General features: G+C 42.1%; 1 protein-coding gene across 1 annotated transcript; it reads right to left on the reverse strand.

Annotated features, from left to right (window-relative positions):
• Window positions 1–2,295: 2,295 nt before the first annotated feature.
• Window positions 2,296–16,437, reverse strand: LOC134637476 (uncharacterized). The gene is made up of 9 exons (XM_063487911.1): window positions 16,329–16,437; window positions 8,203–8,497; window positions 6,494–6,553; window positions 6,252–6,332; window positions 6,143–6,168; window positions 5,968–5,988; window positions 5,137–5,559; window positions 3,493–3,723; window positions 2,296–3,113 (listed from the first exon to the last, which is right to left on the reverse strand). Exons 2-9 carry the CDS (start codon window positions 8,495–8,497, stop codon window positions 2,853–2,855), a joined length of 1,398 nt encoding a protein of 465 aa, XP_063343981.1. The 5' UTR covers window positions 16,329–16,437; the 3' UTR covers window positions 2,296–2,852.
• Window positions 16,438–16,927: the final 490 nt, after the last annotated feature.

Genomic DNA, 16,927 nt, shown 5'->3' on the forward strand with positions numbered 1-16,927 from the left:
CTCTGAAACAAATGCTTCCCAAGGGAGAACTATAAGTCGTATCTAGAAAATTCTTTTACCTTGTGTGGCAGGAACTTCTAATCTACCAAATACTGGATTTTCGTGCTTGTAGAGTTTATAATGTGGACACGCTGACAATATAAAGGCAGCCTTTCCCTCTGGTTTTCAGCCGAAATTCAGGAGTTAACATTGTTGTCTAAGAGAGACTTGGATGGAGGAGGCTGTGCTTTGATGGCATTTGTGAGAAAACCTTAAATCCCATCTAAATGAGAATGACACTGGATGAAAGAAGACAACGATAGCCATGGTTTGATGTATATATTATACATACAGGCTAAAGGGTTTGGGAGGGAAAGAAAGAGGGAGACATTTTTTTCTTAATATTCTTCACTCTCAGGCTTTACAGCAGGTCATGTGATCATTCAGTGGCAGGAAAATTCCCTGAAAAATCAAATTCTTCATAAAACTTAAACTGCTCTTATGAAAAAAACATAAAAGATATCAAAATACGGATTTAGTCAATAAAAGTCCAAAGTTTTGTGACCTGTGTAAAGTGTGAATGATGTTTCTGCGACAAAAAATGCCTGCGTGGTAGGGCTGCAAAACTGCCCTCGGTTTGTGCCTTTTTTTAGACGCTTTGCAATTCAAATGAATGGGGAATATTCCTTAGTTTTTTGTGTGTATGGATCTGTGTGTGTGTGTGTGTGTGTGTGTGAGAGAGAGAGAGAGAGACTGAAAACAGTGATATTAAATTAGCTTAGATGAGTTGAAATGTGGGAGAATCTACAACAAACAGGTAAATGGTTTCAGTTCTAATCATCCAATCAGAAAAGTTCATTCTAAAAGTCATCAACTGATTTCAGCTGCCCAGGATTGAACAACCCGTTTTCTGAAGAGAAAGAGAAAACTAAGCCCGAAGTTAATGTGCCAATCAGAATGCTCTGTCATTCCCATACATTTAAATTCACCAACTGAAAATAACTGCCAACAGCTTTCAGTTGAAGTAAATACTGAGTGCACTTCTGCCAGGTCAGTTGTGAGCAGACATCAGGATCTACCAGGTTGTAAGGAGGGCAAATCAGAAGTGTGAAAAGTGCTGTTAGATAGGCACACTTAATAAAACCACTGGCTCACTTTAAGCCCTGACTATAGCACAGTACAGATATTTGTTTAAACATGTAGGGAGTAAAAGTAAAATACTCAAGTACAGAGAGTAAGAAGTATTTGTACTTTGTTACTTCCCACCTCTGGTCACCACAAACAACACAAAGAATCACACTGGACTTGTCACAGTGACCTGAGCTGGACATGCTGGGCTGCTCTTCAAAACTAACTAAAGTTAAAGGAATAATGTGAAATTATTCAGATGTTTCTCCTTTAGTCATTTATCCTTATCTACTCTACTCACCGCTGTCCTGCTTTTCCCCTCTTCCTCTATTTTCTTCTTCCTTTGTCACTCACAGAGATCCTCTTCAGCTGCTGTCGTGTTTAGATTTGTTTAAACAAAATCAAACATGCCACTTACAAAGGGAGAGGGTGGAGTCGGGTACATACTGTCACTGGCCTGAGGGCCCCAAACAGTTGCCTGGTAGCAAGCTACACCTCTGCCAGAAGCTGCCCAGATCATTACAGCTGGCAGGTACCACCTTAAATAAAGTTCTGCAGCCTTCTGTCCGCCAGACTGCCTGAGAACCAGAGTGACGAGCAGCACGAGGCAGATACTAGATTACTCTCTGACCCCTCATGTCTGAGTGGAAGGCTGAGGCAAAGCAGCAGGCGTTGAACAGAAAAGTGATGTTAGTGTGACACAACTACATCATAAATGTAGTGTTAAATGCTAAACGTTAAGATACTTTCAATTAAATTGATAAAATGGCGCCGTGTTACAGATGTGAGAAACAGTCTGGAACAAAAACAAGAAAAACAGGACGAGCTGTTTGAAGAGTTCTGCTCTTACACTGCCTGCATACAGAGGGTGAACAGCTGGAGCTTCAGCCTTGTTATTTTTTTGCACAAGAAGACCTTTAAAACGTGTGTAAGTGTACACTTTCCAATGGTAAGAAATCTGACAACAAGTTGCAATCAGACAAAATCAGAACATTTAATCAGAAAAAAACGCAGTAAATAAAAGACAGGGTTGGATTTTCAGGCAGAAGTAGATGCTTTCATATGGATGTATTACAGCTGCGCAAGAATTTGAATTGAATATATGATTTTAATGATTTATATGCTTCTGAGTAGCTTGATCTATATTATTCTAGTGATAATATCTATGAGATTTATTTTTAAATCTTCAAAATCATAACAACTATAGAACCAAACATTTTCAGTCATAATACATAAAGTACCATAACAATGAAATATTTAAACTGCATAAAATGTCAGCCATTAGATATTTTGATAAAGTTTCATATAATGACTGGTCCTCTCCATGCTCTCAGCTACTGTCAGGTAACAGTACAAATACACAAATATTCAGCATAAAACCATTAATCACCTTTTTTTCAGAGATGGATTATTATTTGTATTCTCAAGTTCCAGATTTGACTTTTTATTCCAATGGATACGTTCCCAGCACCAGGTGGTGTAGTCACGGGAATCCCTGAGCTTCCAGGACAGATGATGATTGTGAATATTCTGCTCAAATCAGAATAAAAACAGAAAAAACTCATTTGCAAGAAAGACAGAAGGAGAGAATAACTGACATCATATAATCAGAAATGTCCTCTACATTAAACGACAGATTTAAGGAATCATATTAAAAAATATTCAGTTATAAAAAACAACTTTAGTAAAAATAGATGAATCATGTGGCTGCAGCCCAGCCTGAAGAGTGGACGCCATCTTTACTTCTATCTGATGGATTTAATTCTGATGATCTGGTTTCCTTTGATTTCTACATCTGCTGAGAACGGCATTTTATCCAGCAGCCCGTCCTCAAAGCCGCCCCCCAGGCTGACACCCAACGCTCCTGCCAGCAGGGATGAAGCCACCACAAACGGCTGCACCTCGTTGTTATGGCCGAGCTCCGCCTCCAGCTCAGTCTGCGTCCCGCTGGCTCTTATGATCCCGATAATCTCGATGGTGACACTCTGGACTGCAGCACTCTGAACCTGCACAAACATCAGGACAGGCTGAGAATCTTATAAACAGCTAACAAGCTAAACGGGTCGACAGGTAGCCCGACATTCAGAACCACAGAGAGCTCACGAGGCATCGATGACTGGTTCAGAAGAACTCCACACTGCCATTAAGACCAGGACCAGATTCTTTCTGAGTGTTGCTTTTAAGTAAATGACAGCGAAATATGACTGGCTGCCTTCAGTGAGTCTCTAATCCTGCTGATGACCTGCTGGTTAGTGGAAAATAAACTTTCAGAATAAGAGTGTGGGGGGTTAAACAGAGTTGTACAGAGCTGAGAGAGTCATCAAAGATACCCGTGTTACTGCGGTCTGTGTGTCACACGCTGCCTGGATTAAAATCAGCAGCTACCTTTGAAATTTTGGTGGAATCTGTTGAGTTCAGCGATACTGAATCCTGGAAGCGACTGGTCTTTACGTTGGTCACCCTGGCAACGTCTCCACATGATACTCCTCTGAGATGCTTGATGTCTTCACCCCACAAGGTGATCCTGATTGAACCGGTGTCGTCTTCAAGTTTAAAATCTTGCTTGTTTTTCTTTCCTCGTCTGTTCTTCAGTTTGATGTTTTCAACGGAGCCGATCTGAACAAAGCAACAACATGAGAACAACTCAGGATACAGAGACTCAAATCCCATAACTGGTGATCACAGACTGAATCTGAAAGATGGACTTTAACTGTTTGGTTTTTGTGTTGTTTGTTTGTTAGAGATGGAAGTGAACATGAAGCTCTAACTAATCAGTTAACAGCAGCTGAACTTATAGTTGGTAAAGTGACTGTACAGAGGTCCTGCTGTGAAGGTGAGTCGATCTTTCAGAAGATCCACACAGCTCATCAGCCCGCTGTAGTTTAAGCTGAGCTGGAGATATCGACAGGTCTTCTCTTCACTCGGTTCAAGTTTAAAAGGAATTTAAAGCTCATCATATTTCAACAATCCAAACTTCTGGACTCTAATAATAAGTCTAAACACTAAACATGACTACAGTCAGGCTTTCTTTTTGTTTGCTGGCTCAATAAAGCCAGAAAAACCAGTCTGTGATAACGGGTATCACAACTGTTAACTCTGCCTCTCTGCTGTGCATACTTAGGTAAACACAGGTGATTAATACCTCATGTGACTCTTCTGCACAGAATGGACCAAGCACCACCTACTTCCTCCCCTCACCCCCAGCCGGTTACAATAGATGGCCACCCCTCCCTGAGTCACAGAGGTTTCTTCCTGTTAAAAGGGAGTTTTTACTGTCACACTGAGCAGGTGTTTACTCTGAGGAGGTCACCTGATTGTTGAGGTTTTCTCTGTAGTATTGTAGCGTCTTTACCTTACAATAAACTTGCCACAAATCAGACAAAAGTAGTGCTTCAGAAAATCATCATTCAGGTGATTCGATCATCACAATCACACAGAAGAGTAAAAGAGGCACATATGTATTAATGTATTTATATCACCACTCAGTGCTGCTGTTTATAATGTGACAGCTGCACAGTAGAGCTCCAAGACTTGAAACTACACAAAGTTTAAAGTCAAATGAGACTTGGGAATCTCTTCAGGCTGTTACCAGATCAGACTGGGAGGAATTTTCTTGTTTAAACAGGAATTCTAGGTAATAAATATAAAACTGTAACTAGTCAGTTTCTAAGTGTTCCAGCAGCAGTGAACAAAAGAAAACATTTATGCATTTAATGCATCACCATGTGAATATGAATACATGCAATCTGCTGCCGTAACTTCATCACACATTAAACATACTGCAAAGAAAACACGGAGCTTCCAGTTACTGTAAACCGACACTCTGAACATCAGCTGCTCCAGACCAGGTGATGTGTTCAGCATAATTTAGCGATAGCGCTTTATCCCGGTAAAAGTACAACCACTGTTGTGACACTGAAAACTCAGACTTCAGGCTCAGCTGACCTCACTAACACATTAATCTGGCTTCATAGTACACCCCTCTGAGCTTGTGAGGAAATGTTCTGCAGAATATCTGTTCACACTTACCTCTGTTACTTTTCCTTCAACACTCACTAATGTCTTCTCCGCTGATCTGTTGGCCTGTTCGATGGAGCAAACTGGAGTCTGGAAATCAACGAGCATCCGAGCTTCCATCTCCAGATTCTCAGGGACATCAATACGTGCTGTCTTCGATACGATGCTTAATTTGGTCACTTTAATGTCATTTCCCTCCATGATGACCTCTCTGAACAGGTAGCAGCTCTTCTCCTGGATGTCCTGATAGCGCTCTCTTCCATACACCATCACTTTAATGCTGCCTGTTTCATCGGCCACCCCCAGGTTAAAGAAAAACTTTTTTTCCTTGTTTTTGGTTTGATATGTACGCAGACCAGATTTCTGCACGATTTTGCAACCAATTGCTTTGTTTCCAGGGTTACAACTGGCCTTTAGTTCGCCAATGGATATTCTCTGAATACAGATGGAGAGACAAAAGTAATAGCCCTGATAGTGGCCTAGCAGGTTTTGACCAAAATATTACTCTATTACTGATCTTTATATTTGTTCACACATTAACAGCTCTGTTGTCCCATCAAACACAATTCATTCTAACATTAGTCAGCTAAAAGTCACTACACTATTACCTGGTTGTTACCTTTGTAAATACATGGATGTTGCATGGTTTTATTTCCACCACTGCCTTGCTATGACAGAGAGTCCTACTAAAAGTTGTAATGTTTAAACAGGATTCAGGTAACAGTGAACAGGAAATACACCAAAATAAAGGAGTTTATTTTTCATTCCTGATCTAGTGATCAGGTCTAAGGAAAAATATTTCCTGTTGTTTTACTTAAAGGAAATTAAGAGAAATCCGCTCACCCATGACTGGCTTTTCCTGTCCTGGAAGAGAAACTGTGTGTAAATGCTCAGTTTGTAATGATGGAAGTGTGGAAAAAACTTAACGTTTATGGATGTGTGGTTGTTTGCTGGAGGTGCTTTGATAAATGATGTGAAATATTTCATTAACCTAACTGACATATTTAATAACTGCTACCTTTTGAGGCAATCTCCCCGGTTCGTCTATAAAGAAGAAATAAAACGGTGAGTTTTCACACTGTTCTCTTGTTACTGGAGGAAGTGTTAACATGTTTCACAGAGCTGACCTTTCGCTGTCAACTTTCCATCATTTTTGCCTTCAGCCTCTTGCTCTACATCTAAAGAATCACTTGCAGCACTGCTCTTACCTGTAACACACACCTCATCATAACCCCGCCTTCAAACAGGTAAATATCAAGCACAGTTCAGCCGTTATTTGCAAGTCTACCATCCCAGCAAGATGCAGTTCAGCAGGTTGTGTCTAACACTAAAGCAGACCCAGTGTCACGCTTTTAGTGTGTTCACTCACCAGCTTCAGATTTCATATCCTCTGCCTTTGAATCATTTTCACTAAGTTTCCTCTTCGTTCCTAAAAGAAATGTTTCAGAGTTCAACACAGATTATTAGATTATCATTATTATTATTATTACTATAAATCTGACGGGTTTACATGATGTGCAATTTTTTATTTATTTTGGAATAAAATGCATTGTTCCACGGATGGTCACAGACAGTCACCACTATCAAAGTAGCTTTAGGAGTATAACTGATCTTTGTCTGTGTGGGGTCTCAGTCATCCAGGTGATGCACCTGAGCTGAAAGCAGCTGCTCTTCTATTTTAGAAGCTTGAAGATGTTTCTGAAGTCTAACATGATTACAGGGAGTATCCATAACTCTATGGACCACCTGCAAGGTGACAGCAGCAGTAAACCCCACTAGGGTTTGATGCTGCATTTCAGATACCTCAAGACTCGGATGTCAGAACTCGGGAGTCGTGTCAGTTCCGAGTTAGCACGTTCTCATTTTAAAACAATGTTGGCTAACGTTAGCACATTAAACTGGAAAAGCACCTTGTTTTCTGTGATCACTTGCATTAATCATGAAACTCACAGACCTTCTGCAGGAGCCTGATATTAACCAGACCTCATCCCACATAGCAAGCAGGTCTGGCCCGGATCTGGTATCAAGCCGGCACTGCTGGCTGACTTCTGGCATGATAAGACGTATGTCACCCAGATATGGGCCAGGCCTGGCATAGATGGCACTGTCTATGTGATGGCATGCCACATCTGGCTCGATTGTGGTTTGATTTATGTGGCCCAGGCTCATAGAAAACAGGCCTGGCCGGGATCCGGCATCAAGCTGGCACTTCTGACTGACTGGTGTCATGGCAGAGTGTATATCAACCAGATGTGGGCCAGGTCTGGCAACGAGGCACTATTTATGTTCCTATTTTAGTTAGAACACTCAAATGCCATGTTGCAATACTATACTGCTATGGTGGCCAACGTTTCAAATGCAGGTTTGACAAGTTTGTGAGTGTACACTTTATCCAAAACCTAGTGAGGGTTTGCTCATCTTTGGCACTGGGTGGCTGTAGCTCAGGTGGTAGAGCAGGTCACCTATTGATCGGAAGATTAGTGGTTCGATCCCTGGCTTCTCCAGTCTGCATGTCGTGTGTATGAATGTAGTTAGGCAGCACTCAGTTAAGAGAAAGTGTGTGGTTGGGTGAATGTGGCATGTTGTATAGAGCACTTTGAGTAATCTGGGAGAGTAGAAAAGTGCTATATAAGAATCAGTCTATTCACTGTCTGAACAGAGTTTTGTCATGTTACTTTTGCACTTTTAGGCACATGTTGTTATTACATGGCTTTATTAAGGTACACATTAGACTGACATCTGGGGCCAGAGCTGAAACTGTTCTGGGCCAGCAGTGTGTCTGCAACTGGCCCGTGGCTGCTCACAACTTACACATGGCCCACATACCGCAAAGAATGACGGCCCTTTGGTGGCCCAGATCAGGTTTGCCAGAGGTAATCCACACGTGGGCCAGCAAAGGACCAACAGTGTGTCTGCAACTGGCCTTGTGCTGACCCATGTGTGGGCCACCTTTGGCAAACCAGATCTGGGCCACCAAAGGGCCGTCATTCTTTGCGGTATGTGGGCCATGTGTAAGCACATTGTGTGGACCAGAGCTGGACCATACCAATTTTGCTATGTGGGATGGTGTGAACTCACCTTTTTTCTCAGCTTCTGCTTTGCTCTTCAGTTGGTCCACAAAGGGGCGCAGCAGGTCCTGGACTCCAGGGTCTTTCCTTATCTTATTCATTGCATTCTTGATTCTCTGGATAGACTCGTTCACTCCATATTGCTTAATGATTTTTTGGGGCATCTCTCTTTTTAACCTCTTCGTCTTCCTCTGTTTTGGGATTTTCGAAACAAACTCCCACATCTTATCGTACTCTTTGTCATCCAGCTTTGCAAGGATTTCAGTCAGAGCTGTTTTCCACTGTTCCTCTGAAATCACTGCCATCTGCGACACAAAAGCAGAAACACATTTCTTTTTACGTCAGTGCATTTATCTGAAAGCTACTACTACAGTTTATTTTAGTTTTTACTGTTTTCTCCTTTAAACTTTATTTCAATAATTGTTAATGTAACGCAAAAGTTCACAAAAATGAGAATGAAATGAAATCGGTGTGTAATGCCACAGCAGGCCCGTCTTTTATAAAGGGGTGGGCAATTAATTTTCAAAAGGGGCCACAGGAGAAACTGGAAGAGTTGTGGAAGCTGACTCAGTAAACTGAACTCTGCTCAATATGAATATTTTGTAAGCTCCTGCTGGTCTGAGTATCTACAGTAAGCTGTTTTCTGATCGGGGTGTTTTTTGATGGCTGAAGTGGGTCAAACTGCATTTAAATTTGTTCTCACGTGGGCCGGTAAGCAATTTGGACGTACAAGCTCGGGTCTGTTTTATACGGTCTGTGGTAGTGATATAAGCTGAAGTACCAGCTTTTCTGGTACTTTTCTGTTTTCTTTTTATTAATGTATGGTCTCTAATTGGTGCTATAATAGATTTAATACCGTATAACCTGAGATTAATTAATGAAGGCGTGAATCATCTGCTTAGAAAAAGTTCATGCCTTTATTGCTAAAAACATCATGGCAGTAAGCTGCAGCTAAAGGAAAATAAGATGAGCTCCTGATCCTGTCCTGCAAAGTATTACCGAAGTTATTGCTGTGACTACGCCACACGTGTAAATGTCTGCATTGCTTTTAGAAATATATACTCACAGTACTGTGCAAAGGTCAGAGCCACCCCTCATTTCTGTATATTTTGCTTCCAAGCAGCCACACCTTCTTGTAATTTTTTGAAGTGCTCTTGAGCAATAGTTCTCCAGCTTTCTGAAAGCCTTTACATTTTTCTTTAGACACTGGCTCTTTGAAACAATATGTTGTGTTTATGAAGCCACTTCTCTCTGACTTATGAATGACTGAAGTATAAAAAAGGCTCCTAAGTCAAGGGAGAAGGTTGAGTTAGGAGCAGGGGAAGTTTGGATGTTCGCTCAGTTATTATTCATATAATTTTAAATTGTCTTAACCCAGAAAATGTGACTGAAATGGCCACATTATCTCTTGATGTTCTCCAGATGTTGGCAGAGGTTCAGAGAGTAGTCAGACTCAGCGTTAGGTGGACTCTGCCTTCGAGCCACTCCCAGGAATATTTTTAATGTTCTTACTCCTGAGAACATTCACACTGAGCGTGTTCAGTTCATTTCATTTCAAACTTTCTTTAGCTGAGAAGACGAGCCGAGGCATCCAGGTGATGAACGTACGTCAAATTCAACTTCCATTTTTTTCTTTTGTAACTGTTTTCAACAGGGGGAGTAACAGGAATGACTCATCAGCTGTTGTGATCCAGTTGTCAGGAATGTCTTAAAGACATAAAGACCTGGATGACCTCTAATTCTCTGCTTCTAAATTCAGATCAAACTGAGGTTATTTTACGCAGCCCTGAAAATCATAGAAATATGGTATCTAAGATAAGACTTTGAGATAAGACTTTATTGATCCCAACGCAAAAATTTCTCCGTTGTGGGATCAATAAAGTCTTATCTTAACCAGATTCTTACTCTGGATGGCATTACCTTGGCCTCCAGTAACACTGTGAGGAACCTTGGAGTCATTTTTGACCAGGACATGTCCTTCAATGCCAGAGCATTCTCTTTCCCAACGCGTAACATACCGACGATTTGTCAGGTCCTGCGGCGTCCCTCAGGAACGCGAAAGGTGACCTTCAACATCCCTATGATACCCACCAGGTTGTGGATGGAATCCAATAGACTGATGCTCCTGGCGGTAATACACGTTCCAGCCGTGTATTCCAGCCCTAACCATAACCTTAATCATGTTAGATAGTGTTTTCCAAAGCGAATAAAGTAAAATAAACGTACATGTGTAGATTCATTCGAAACGGTTCTCATGTTTCCTCATTTTTCTGAACGCGTAACATAGGGACATATTGGGTGGCCGAAAGTGTAACATACAGATGATTTGTCACCTAGCGTAAAATGTTACGCTTTGGGAGTGAGAATGTGTTGTCAATGCACATATTAAACAAATATGTAAGACTGCTTTCTTCCATGTGTGCAACATCTCTAAAATTAGAAATATCCTGTCTCAGAGTGACGCTGAAAAACTAGTTCATGCATTTATTACTTCCAGGCTGGACGACTGTCATTCATTATTATCAGGATGTCCTAAAAACTCCCTGAAAAGCCTTCAGATAATCCAAAATGCTGCAGCAAGAGTCCTGACAGGGACTAGAAAGAGAGAGCAGATTTCTCCTGTATTGGCTTCCCTTCATTGGCTTCCTGTTAAATCCAGAATTCAAAATCCTGCTCCTCACATACAAGGTCTTAAATAATCAGGCCCCATCTTATCTTAATGACCTTGTAGTACCATATCACCCTATTAGAGCACTTCGCTCTCACACTGCAGGCTTACTTGTTGTTCCTAGAGTATTTAAAAGTAGAATGGGAGGCAGAGCCTTCAGTTTTCAGGCCCCTCTTCTGTGGAACCAGCTTCCAGTTTGGATTCAGGAGACAGACACTATCTCTACTTTTAAGATTAGGCTTCAAACTTTCCTTTTTGGTAAAGCATATAGTTAGGGCTGGACCAGGTGACCCTGAATCCTCCCTTAGTTATGCTGCAATAGACGTAGGCTGCCGGGGGATTCCCATGATGCATTGAGTTTTTCCTTTCCAGTCACCTTTCTCACTCACTATGTGTTAACAGACCTCTCTGCACTGAATCATATCTGTTATTAATCTCTGTCTCTCTTCCACAGCATGTCTTTATCCTGTCTTCCTTCTCTCACCCCAACCAATCACAGCAGATGGCCCCGCCCCTCCCTGAGCCTGGTTCTGTTGGAGGTTTCTTCCTGTTAAAAGGGAGTTTTTCCTTCCCACTGTCGCCAAAGTGCTTGCTCATAGGGGGTCATATGATTGTTGGGTTTTTCTCTGTATCTATTATTGTAGGATTTACCTTACAATATAAAGTACCTTGAGGTGACTGTTGTGATTTGGCGCTATATAAATAAAACTGAATTGAATTGAATCCCATTCTACAGCATATTCATCAAAGGTGGGTCATGGTGGAAGGAACCATATGCCTTCAAAGCTGCATCAGAAATATTGGATTCCTGGTGCTGGTGCTTTGATTAGAAGCATTATGTTGAGCTGTGTGATCTGCAGAAGGCTTCATGGAGCTGCAGGCCAGCAGCAGATAGCTGACTTGCTCGAAAGCAGAGTGACCCCTGAGAAACCCCCATTTAGCTTTGTTGGAGTGGACTATTTTGATCTATTTGAATTGAAGTGTGAGATAAGTCTTGTGAAGTGCTATGGAGTTATTTTTTCTTGTTTGGCGATAAGAGCAGTACATATTGAGGTCGCCTCATCTCTTGACACGGATTCTTTCATTAACGACTTACAATGTTTCATTGCAAGACTAGGTCAGGTTCAAGTCCTGCGCTCCGACAATGGGACCAACTTTGTTGGCGCAGAGCGCGAGCTGAGGCGACAGTGGAATCAGGAAAAGATCTCTGATGCGCCATCTTGAAGGGAGTGAAATTGATCTTTAATCCTCCAACTGGATCACACCATGGCAGAGCATGGGAACGGTTAATTTGTTCCATCAGAAAGGTCCTTAATTCCACCCTGTAGACACAGCATTTAACAAAGACGGACTCCAAACTGCTCTTTGTGAAGTCAAGTCAATCCTCAACAGTAGACCCAATACACTGGAATCGACCGATCCAAATGATTTGGAAGCTTTAACACCAAACCACCTCCTCCTTCTCAAGTCCAACGCATGTTTACCACCTGGTCTGTTCCAGTTCCAAAAGTGATCTCTATGCACGAAAACGATGCAGACAGTCCCAATATACATCTGATCTGTTTTGTAAAAAATGGATCAAAGAACACTTGCTATAACTTCAACAGTGCCAGAAATGGGGGAGGATTAAACACAACTGTGTTCCTAAAGATGTGGTCCTCATGTTGGATGACTGCACCTCACGGTTCCTGGATCATTGGAAGAGTCAAAGGAGCTGCGCCAGACCAAAAAGGGCTTGTAAGCCAGGTCTGGTTAAGACCCCAATCAGCCATGTGTGCATACCCATCACAAAGATATACCTTCTTCAGGAGACCTCCGACCCATGATGATGACACCTTTGACACAACTTAACATGACTTATTTTGATTTGACTTTAACACTATGAGATGTACAACATAGACTGACTATATATTTAGGCTAAGTGCTGGTAACCTCTGGATGACTGGCTGACCATGTGCAGACAGAAGAAGAAAAGAAAAGAGAAAATGACTTTAATGGACTCTTTGAGTGTGTTATGCTGTCTCACTGGGTGTCTGTGATGTGATGTAGGGTAGTTATGGTGTCAGATGTGTAATTAATACTATCCGACATACGGTATCGGTATCGGTCCGATCCTGACCTAAATTACTGGATCGGCTATCGGGGAGAAATAAAAACTGTAACCCGGTCCCTTAAATATCACAAAAGCACCTCACAAAACTTGTGACATGATGTAACCCAGGTAGTGACCTTAGCACACTGGAGCAGTTTGCGTCATGTGATAGAGCGGCTGTTGTGTGCGAGACCTGTCGGCGGTGTGGAGTTACTTCACACTGAAAGCATCTGGAGCTTCGCTACGTGCTGCCAAACTGGCATTTCATCTCCGAGAAAGCTATGCCAGAGAAATAAAGCATGTGTGTAAGTTCATCTCTGAACGTTTGTAAAGCATTCTCACGTTAAGCTTAACAGCCGATATCTGGAGCTCGGACATCTGTGCGTTGCCATGGCTAAGTCTGACCGTACGATGGATAGACTCAAGTTTTACTTTGAAAAAAACTGTGCTGCAGGCTAAACAGTTCCATTGTTCGAAACCCCCCCCCCGATGAAAAACACTTTCTTTCATACTTGTGTTAAGTTTTGTATAGAAATGACACAAAATTCAGTCTCAGCTTAAATGTGATAGAAACAGCTTACACCGACATCTTGATAACAGATGAGTGTCATGAAGCTGTGTTTGCATTTATTTGCACTGCTTTCCACTCTGCATGTTTATTTATATTCAGTGTTGGGGAGTAACTGAATACATGTACCGCCGTTACGTATTTAAAATACAAAATATGAGTAACTGTATTCCGTTACAGTTACCGTTTAAAAAGGTGGTATTTAGAATACAGTTACTTTGTTGAAATAAATGGATTACATGGCGGTACTTTCCTGTTTCATATTGTCGCGGGTCAGGACTGTTTGGGTTTTGTTTGACAGCTACGCTCTGTTGTTCCAGGCGGCAGCGTTACGGTTGCCATGGTTACAGGGCGACGCTCTCTCTCTGCGACTGTGTGTTTCCTGGGTGAGAGAGCGCCTTTTTGTTGTTGTTCTTGTGCTAAGTAGCAGAATGCTACAGGCATAGCTCTAAAGAATGTAGCCTCATGGGCAGTGTAGTCCGTGCTGCAGCGAGAATGGACTGCTGGATGGATGGACCCGTTATGTGTCTGTGAGCGAGGGAGGGAGAAAAAGGAAAAGTCCGAGCTGTCACCGAGCAGAAACGGGAGCTGGAAGCATGTAAATATAATAATAACCACTGCAGCCAAGAAGAGTGCCTGACGAGCCCAGTTGTAAGTAAGCTATTAAGACTCGACTGTACACTGTGTTCGTGTTTTCCTCCGAAACAATAAGTTCCGTTGGAGCAGCCTTTCAACGCCTCTCTCTGTCTCTCGCTAGCAAAGTTGACCCAGACAACAAAGTAAAGCTAGTTTTCCGCTACGAGCCCGACACGAACCCGACGTATTAGCCAGAGGTCCCTTTACTACGGTTCGGAGCCGCGGACCTTCAGTAATAGTAATAAATCACACAGCAATAGTACATTCACGTAGTTGTAAACAGCATGATAATATATTAAGTAATCCAAAGTATTCAGAATATGTTACTCTCATTGAGTAACGTAACGGAATACGTTACAGAATACATTTTGGGGCATGTAATCTGTAATCTGTAATGGAATACATTTTAAAAGTAACCTTCCCAACACTGTTTATATTTAGCTTTAAGTATAAAAGGGTCCATCCTACAACCTGTTTTTTTTTAGTTGTTGAATATAAACATTTTTTTGTGCTGATATTGCACTTCCTGTTTTCAGAACCAAAGAGTTTTTGAAATCTGCATAAAATTGCGTTTTAAATTAATTTTTGAATATTAGTTTAAATACTTCGATTTAAAGTTCTGCTAAAAGTTTAAATAAAAAGATCAGTATTGCTGAACTGCGAAATATTTTGGGCGCAGTGTATTTTTTGCATACAAGTGTAGTAGAATAACTTTAGTGTTTTGTTTTTTAAATTTTTTGTATGAACTTATTCAAAATGCAGCAAAATATAAAAAAAAACTGTCACGGACCCGGCTCTGGAGGACTCGGGGGTCCGTGAGCAGTTTTGGACTGTTGTTGTTATTATTATTATTTAGGGGCTGTGTCGTCTACTGTTCGGTCCACAGTTGAATGTGTAGTGTGTGTTTGCGTGTGGGTTTGCTTCTCCCTCTCTCTCTCCCTGGTCCTCGGGGCTGTCTATGGAAGTGCGCGCCGTGGGAGAGGCGTGTCCTGGCGACTGTCGGCATTGGGAGTCCCTCTTCGCTGTTGCCGGCCCACCTGCAGCTGATTACCTGACCAGCTGTTGGTAATCTTCCCTCCCGGCTAGAAAGAGGTATTTAACCTGGACTCGCGGGGACAGTCAACGTGGGATTATTACTCCGAACTGGTATAGTCCGTGCGAGCAGTGTGAGCTTGTTAGTCGGCTAGCGTGTGGCTAATTGTGGACTTTCCTTCTTCCTCCAGGATAGCCGAGCAGAGAAGCGAGTTGGGGAGCACACGCACTAAGGGAGCTACAGCACGGGACGCACTGGGAGCAAGAGACGAGCACCATTGGGAAATTGCACCTTTGAGTTAATTGTTGGACTTACCTGTCTGTTCACTGTAAATAAAGTGCACTGTGGCATCGAAGAGTCCCGCGTTTTGGGTCCTACTTCCCTCGTCCCAGTTTTATTGATTGTAAAATAGACTATATCGATTCATATTGGTATCAGCACATATCCAAATTTATGATATCAGTATCGGACATAAAAAAAAGTGGTATCTCTAAGTATTACTGTATTGATATAGTAATTAGTGGAACATGCGGCTAAACATGTCACTCCTGGTCTGATTGGGGAGGGGACCAGAGAAAACTACAGAGTCCGACATTGTTTTGGCAAAGTTACACACCGATTCAATATTGATTTTAGTGACCTCCGATTGGCGTAACCGGGTGTCATTACTGCCGACGTGAATTATGATCTTACTGTATTTACGTTTACCCTTAGCCAGCAGTTTTAAATTTCCCTCAATGTCGCCTGCTCTGGCCCCTGGAAGACAATTGACTATGGTTGCCGGTGTCTCTAGCTTCACATGTCTGAGAACAGAATCACCAATTACCAGAGTTTGACCCCCGGCGGGTGTGTCGCCGAGTGGGGAAAAATGGTTAGACACATGAACAGTGTGAGTAAATACTGTGAATATAATTAGCAGGTGAATCAACAGAGAGTGTGCGCTTTGGATAAAGCACTTTAAAGATTACAATATGAAATAAGTTATCTATAGGTTTTTAATTAAATTGGCTATGCAGATAAGATCCACAAAAACACCACAGTGTTGTAGTAACAGGAACAGGAAGTGATACTCGCAGAGAGAGCATTTGTTGCTGTAAGATTCATTTTCTCACAGCAACAAGTGTTTAAATAATGCTCACCTTTCCTTGTTTTCTTCTGGAGTGGGTGTGTTTCAGGTATTGTCAACAGCAGGGAGAGATATTCAACTTTTGAGTCCCAGCACGTCTCAGAGTTATACCAACAAATGGCAGATACCGCCTTAAAAAAGGTTCTACAGCCAACTTGCGACCAGACTCATCTGTGAGACAGTTGCGCATGCGCATGGTCTTCTGGGCAGTGTAACACAAATGACTCATCAGCTGTTGTGATTGCAGCTGTCAGTGTTGCAAGTGTAATAAACTTTATTGCTGTAAATCGTTTATATAGAGATCTCACTTTTAATACCAGGGGTGTGTCTGAAAGGAGGGCATGGGGTGGCACAAGCCCCCCCCCCCCAAGTATGAAATAATAGGTCTCCTCCCCCATGAGCAACGATTCAGTCACTAGTTCTTGTGGACAGAGCAGAGCCCCACTTTCTGCTTCCTCATTTGATAATTTGCACATCGTGGATTACTCTCTGCCACGCCTCTCCTCGTGTTAGCCCCTCCCACCGGCGATGTGAGCAGAGGACATGAAGAAATGATAAGACAGTCGAGGCATTTAACCAAATGTCACATCCTCGTTACTGATGCCAGTTTGA

This window comes from Pelmatolapia mariae, linkage group LG10_11 (assembly GCF_036321145.2).
Source record: "Pelmatolapia mariae isolate MD_Pm_ZW linkage group LG10_11, Pm_UMD_F_2, whole genome shotgun sequence".
NCBI lineage: Eukaryota > Metazoa > Chordata > Actinopteri > Cichliformes > Cichlidae > Pelmatolapia > Pelmatolapia mariae.

What these genes read in the sequence shown, in the direction of transcription:
- LOC134637476 (XM_063487911.1), bottom strand. Translation starts at nt 8,497, where the DNA reads ATGGCAGTGATTTCAGAGGAACAGTGGAAAACAGCTCTGACTGAAATC. An exon ending in CGGGGAGATTGCCTCAAAAG is followed by an intron (nt 5,989 to 6,142) that starts GTAGCAGTTATT and finishes TTTCTCTTCCAG; the next exon opens with GACAGGAAAAGCCAGTCATG. An exon ending in TTGAAGGAAAAGTAACAGAG is followed by an intron (nt 3,724 to 5,136) that starts GTAAGTGTGAAC and finishes TGCTTTGTTCAG; the next exon opens with ATCGGCTCCGTTGAAAACAT.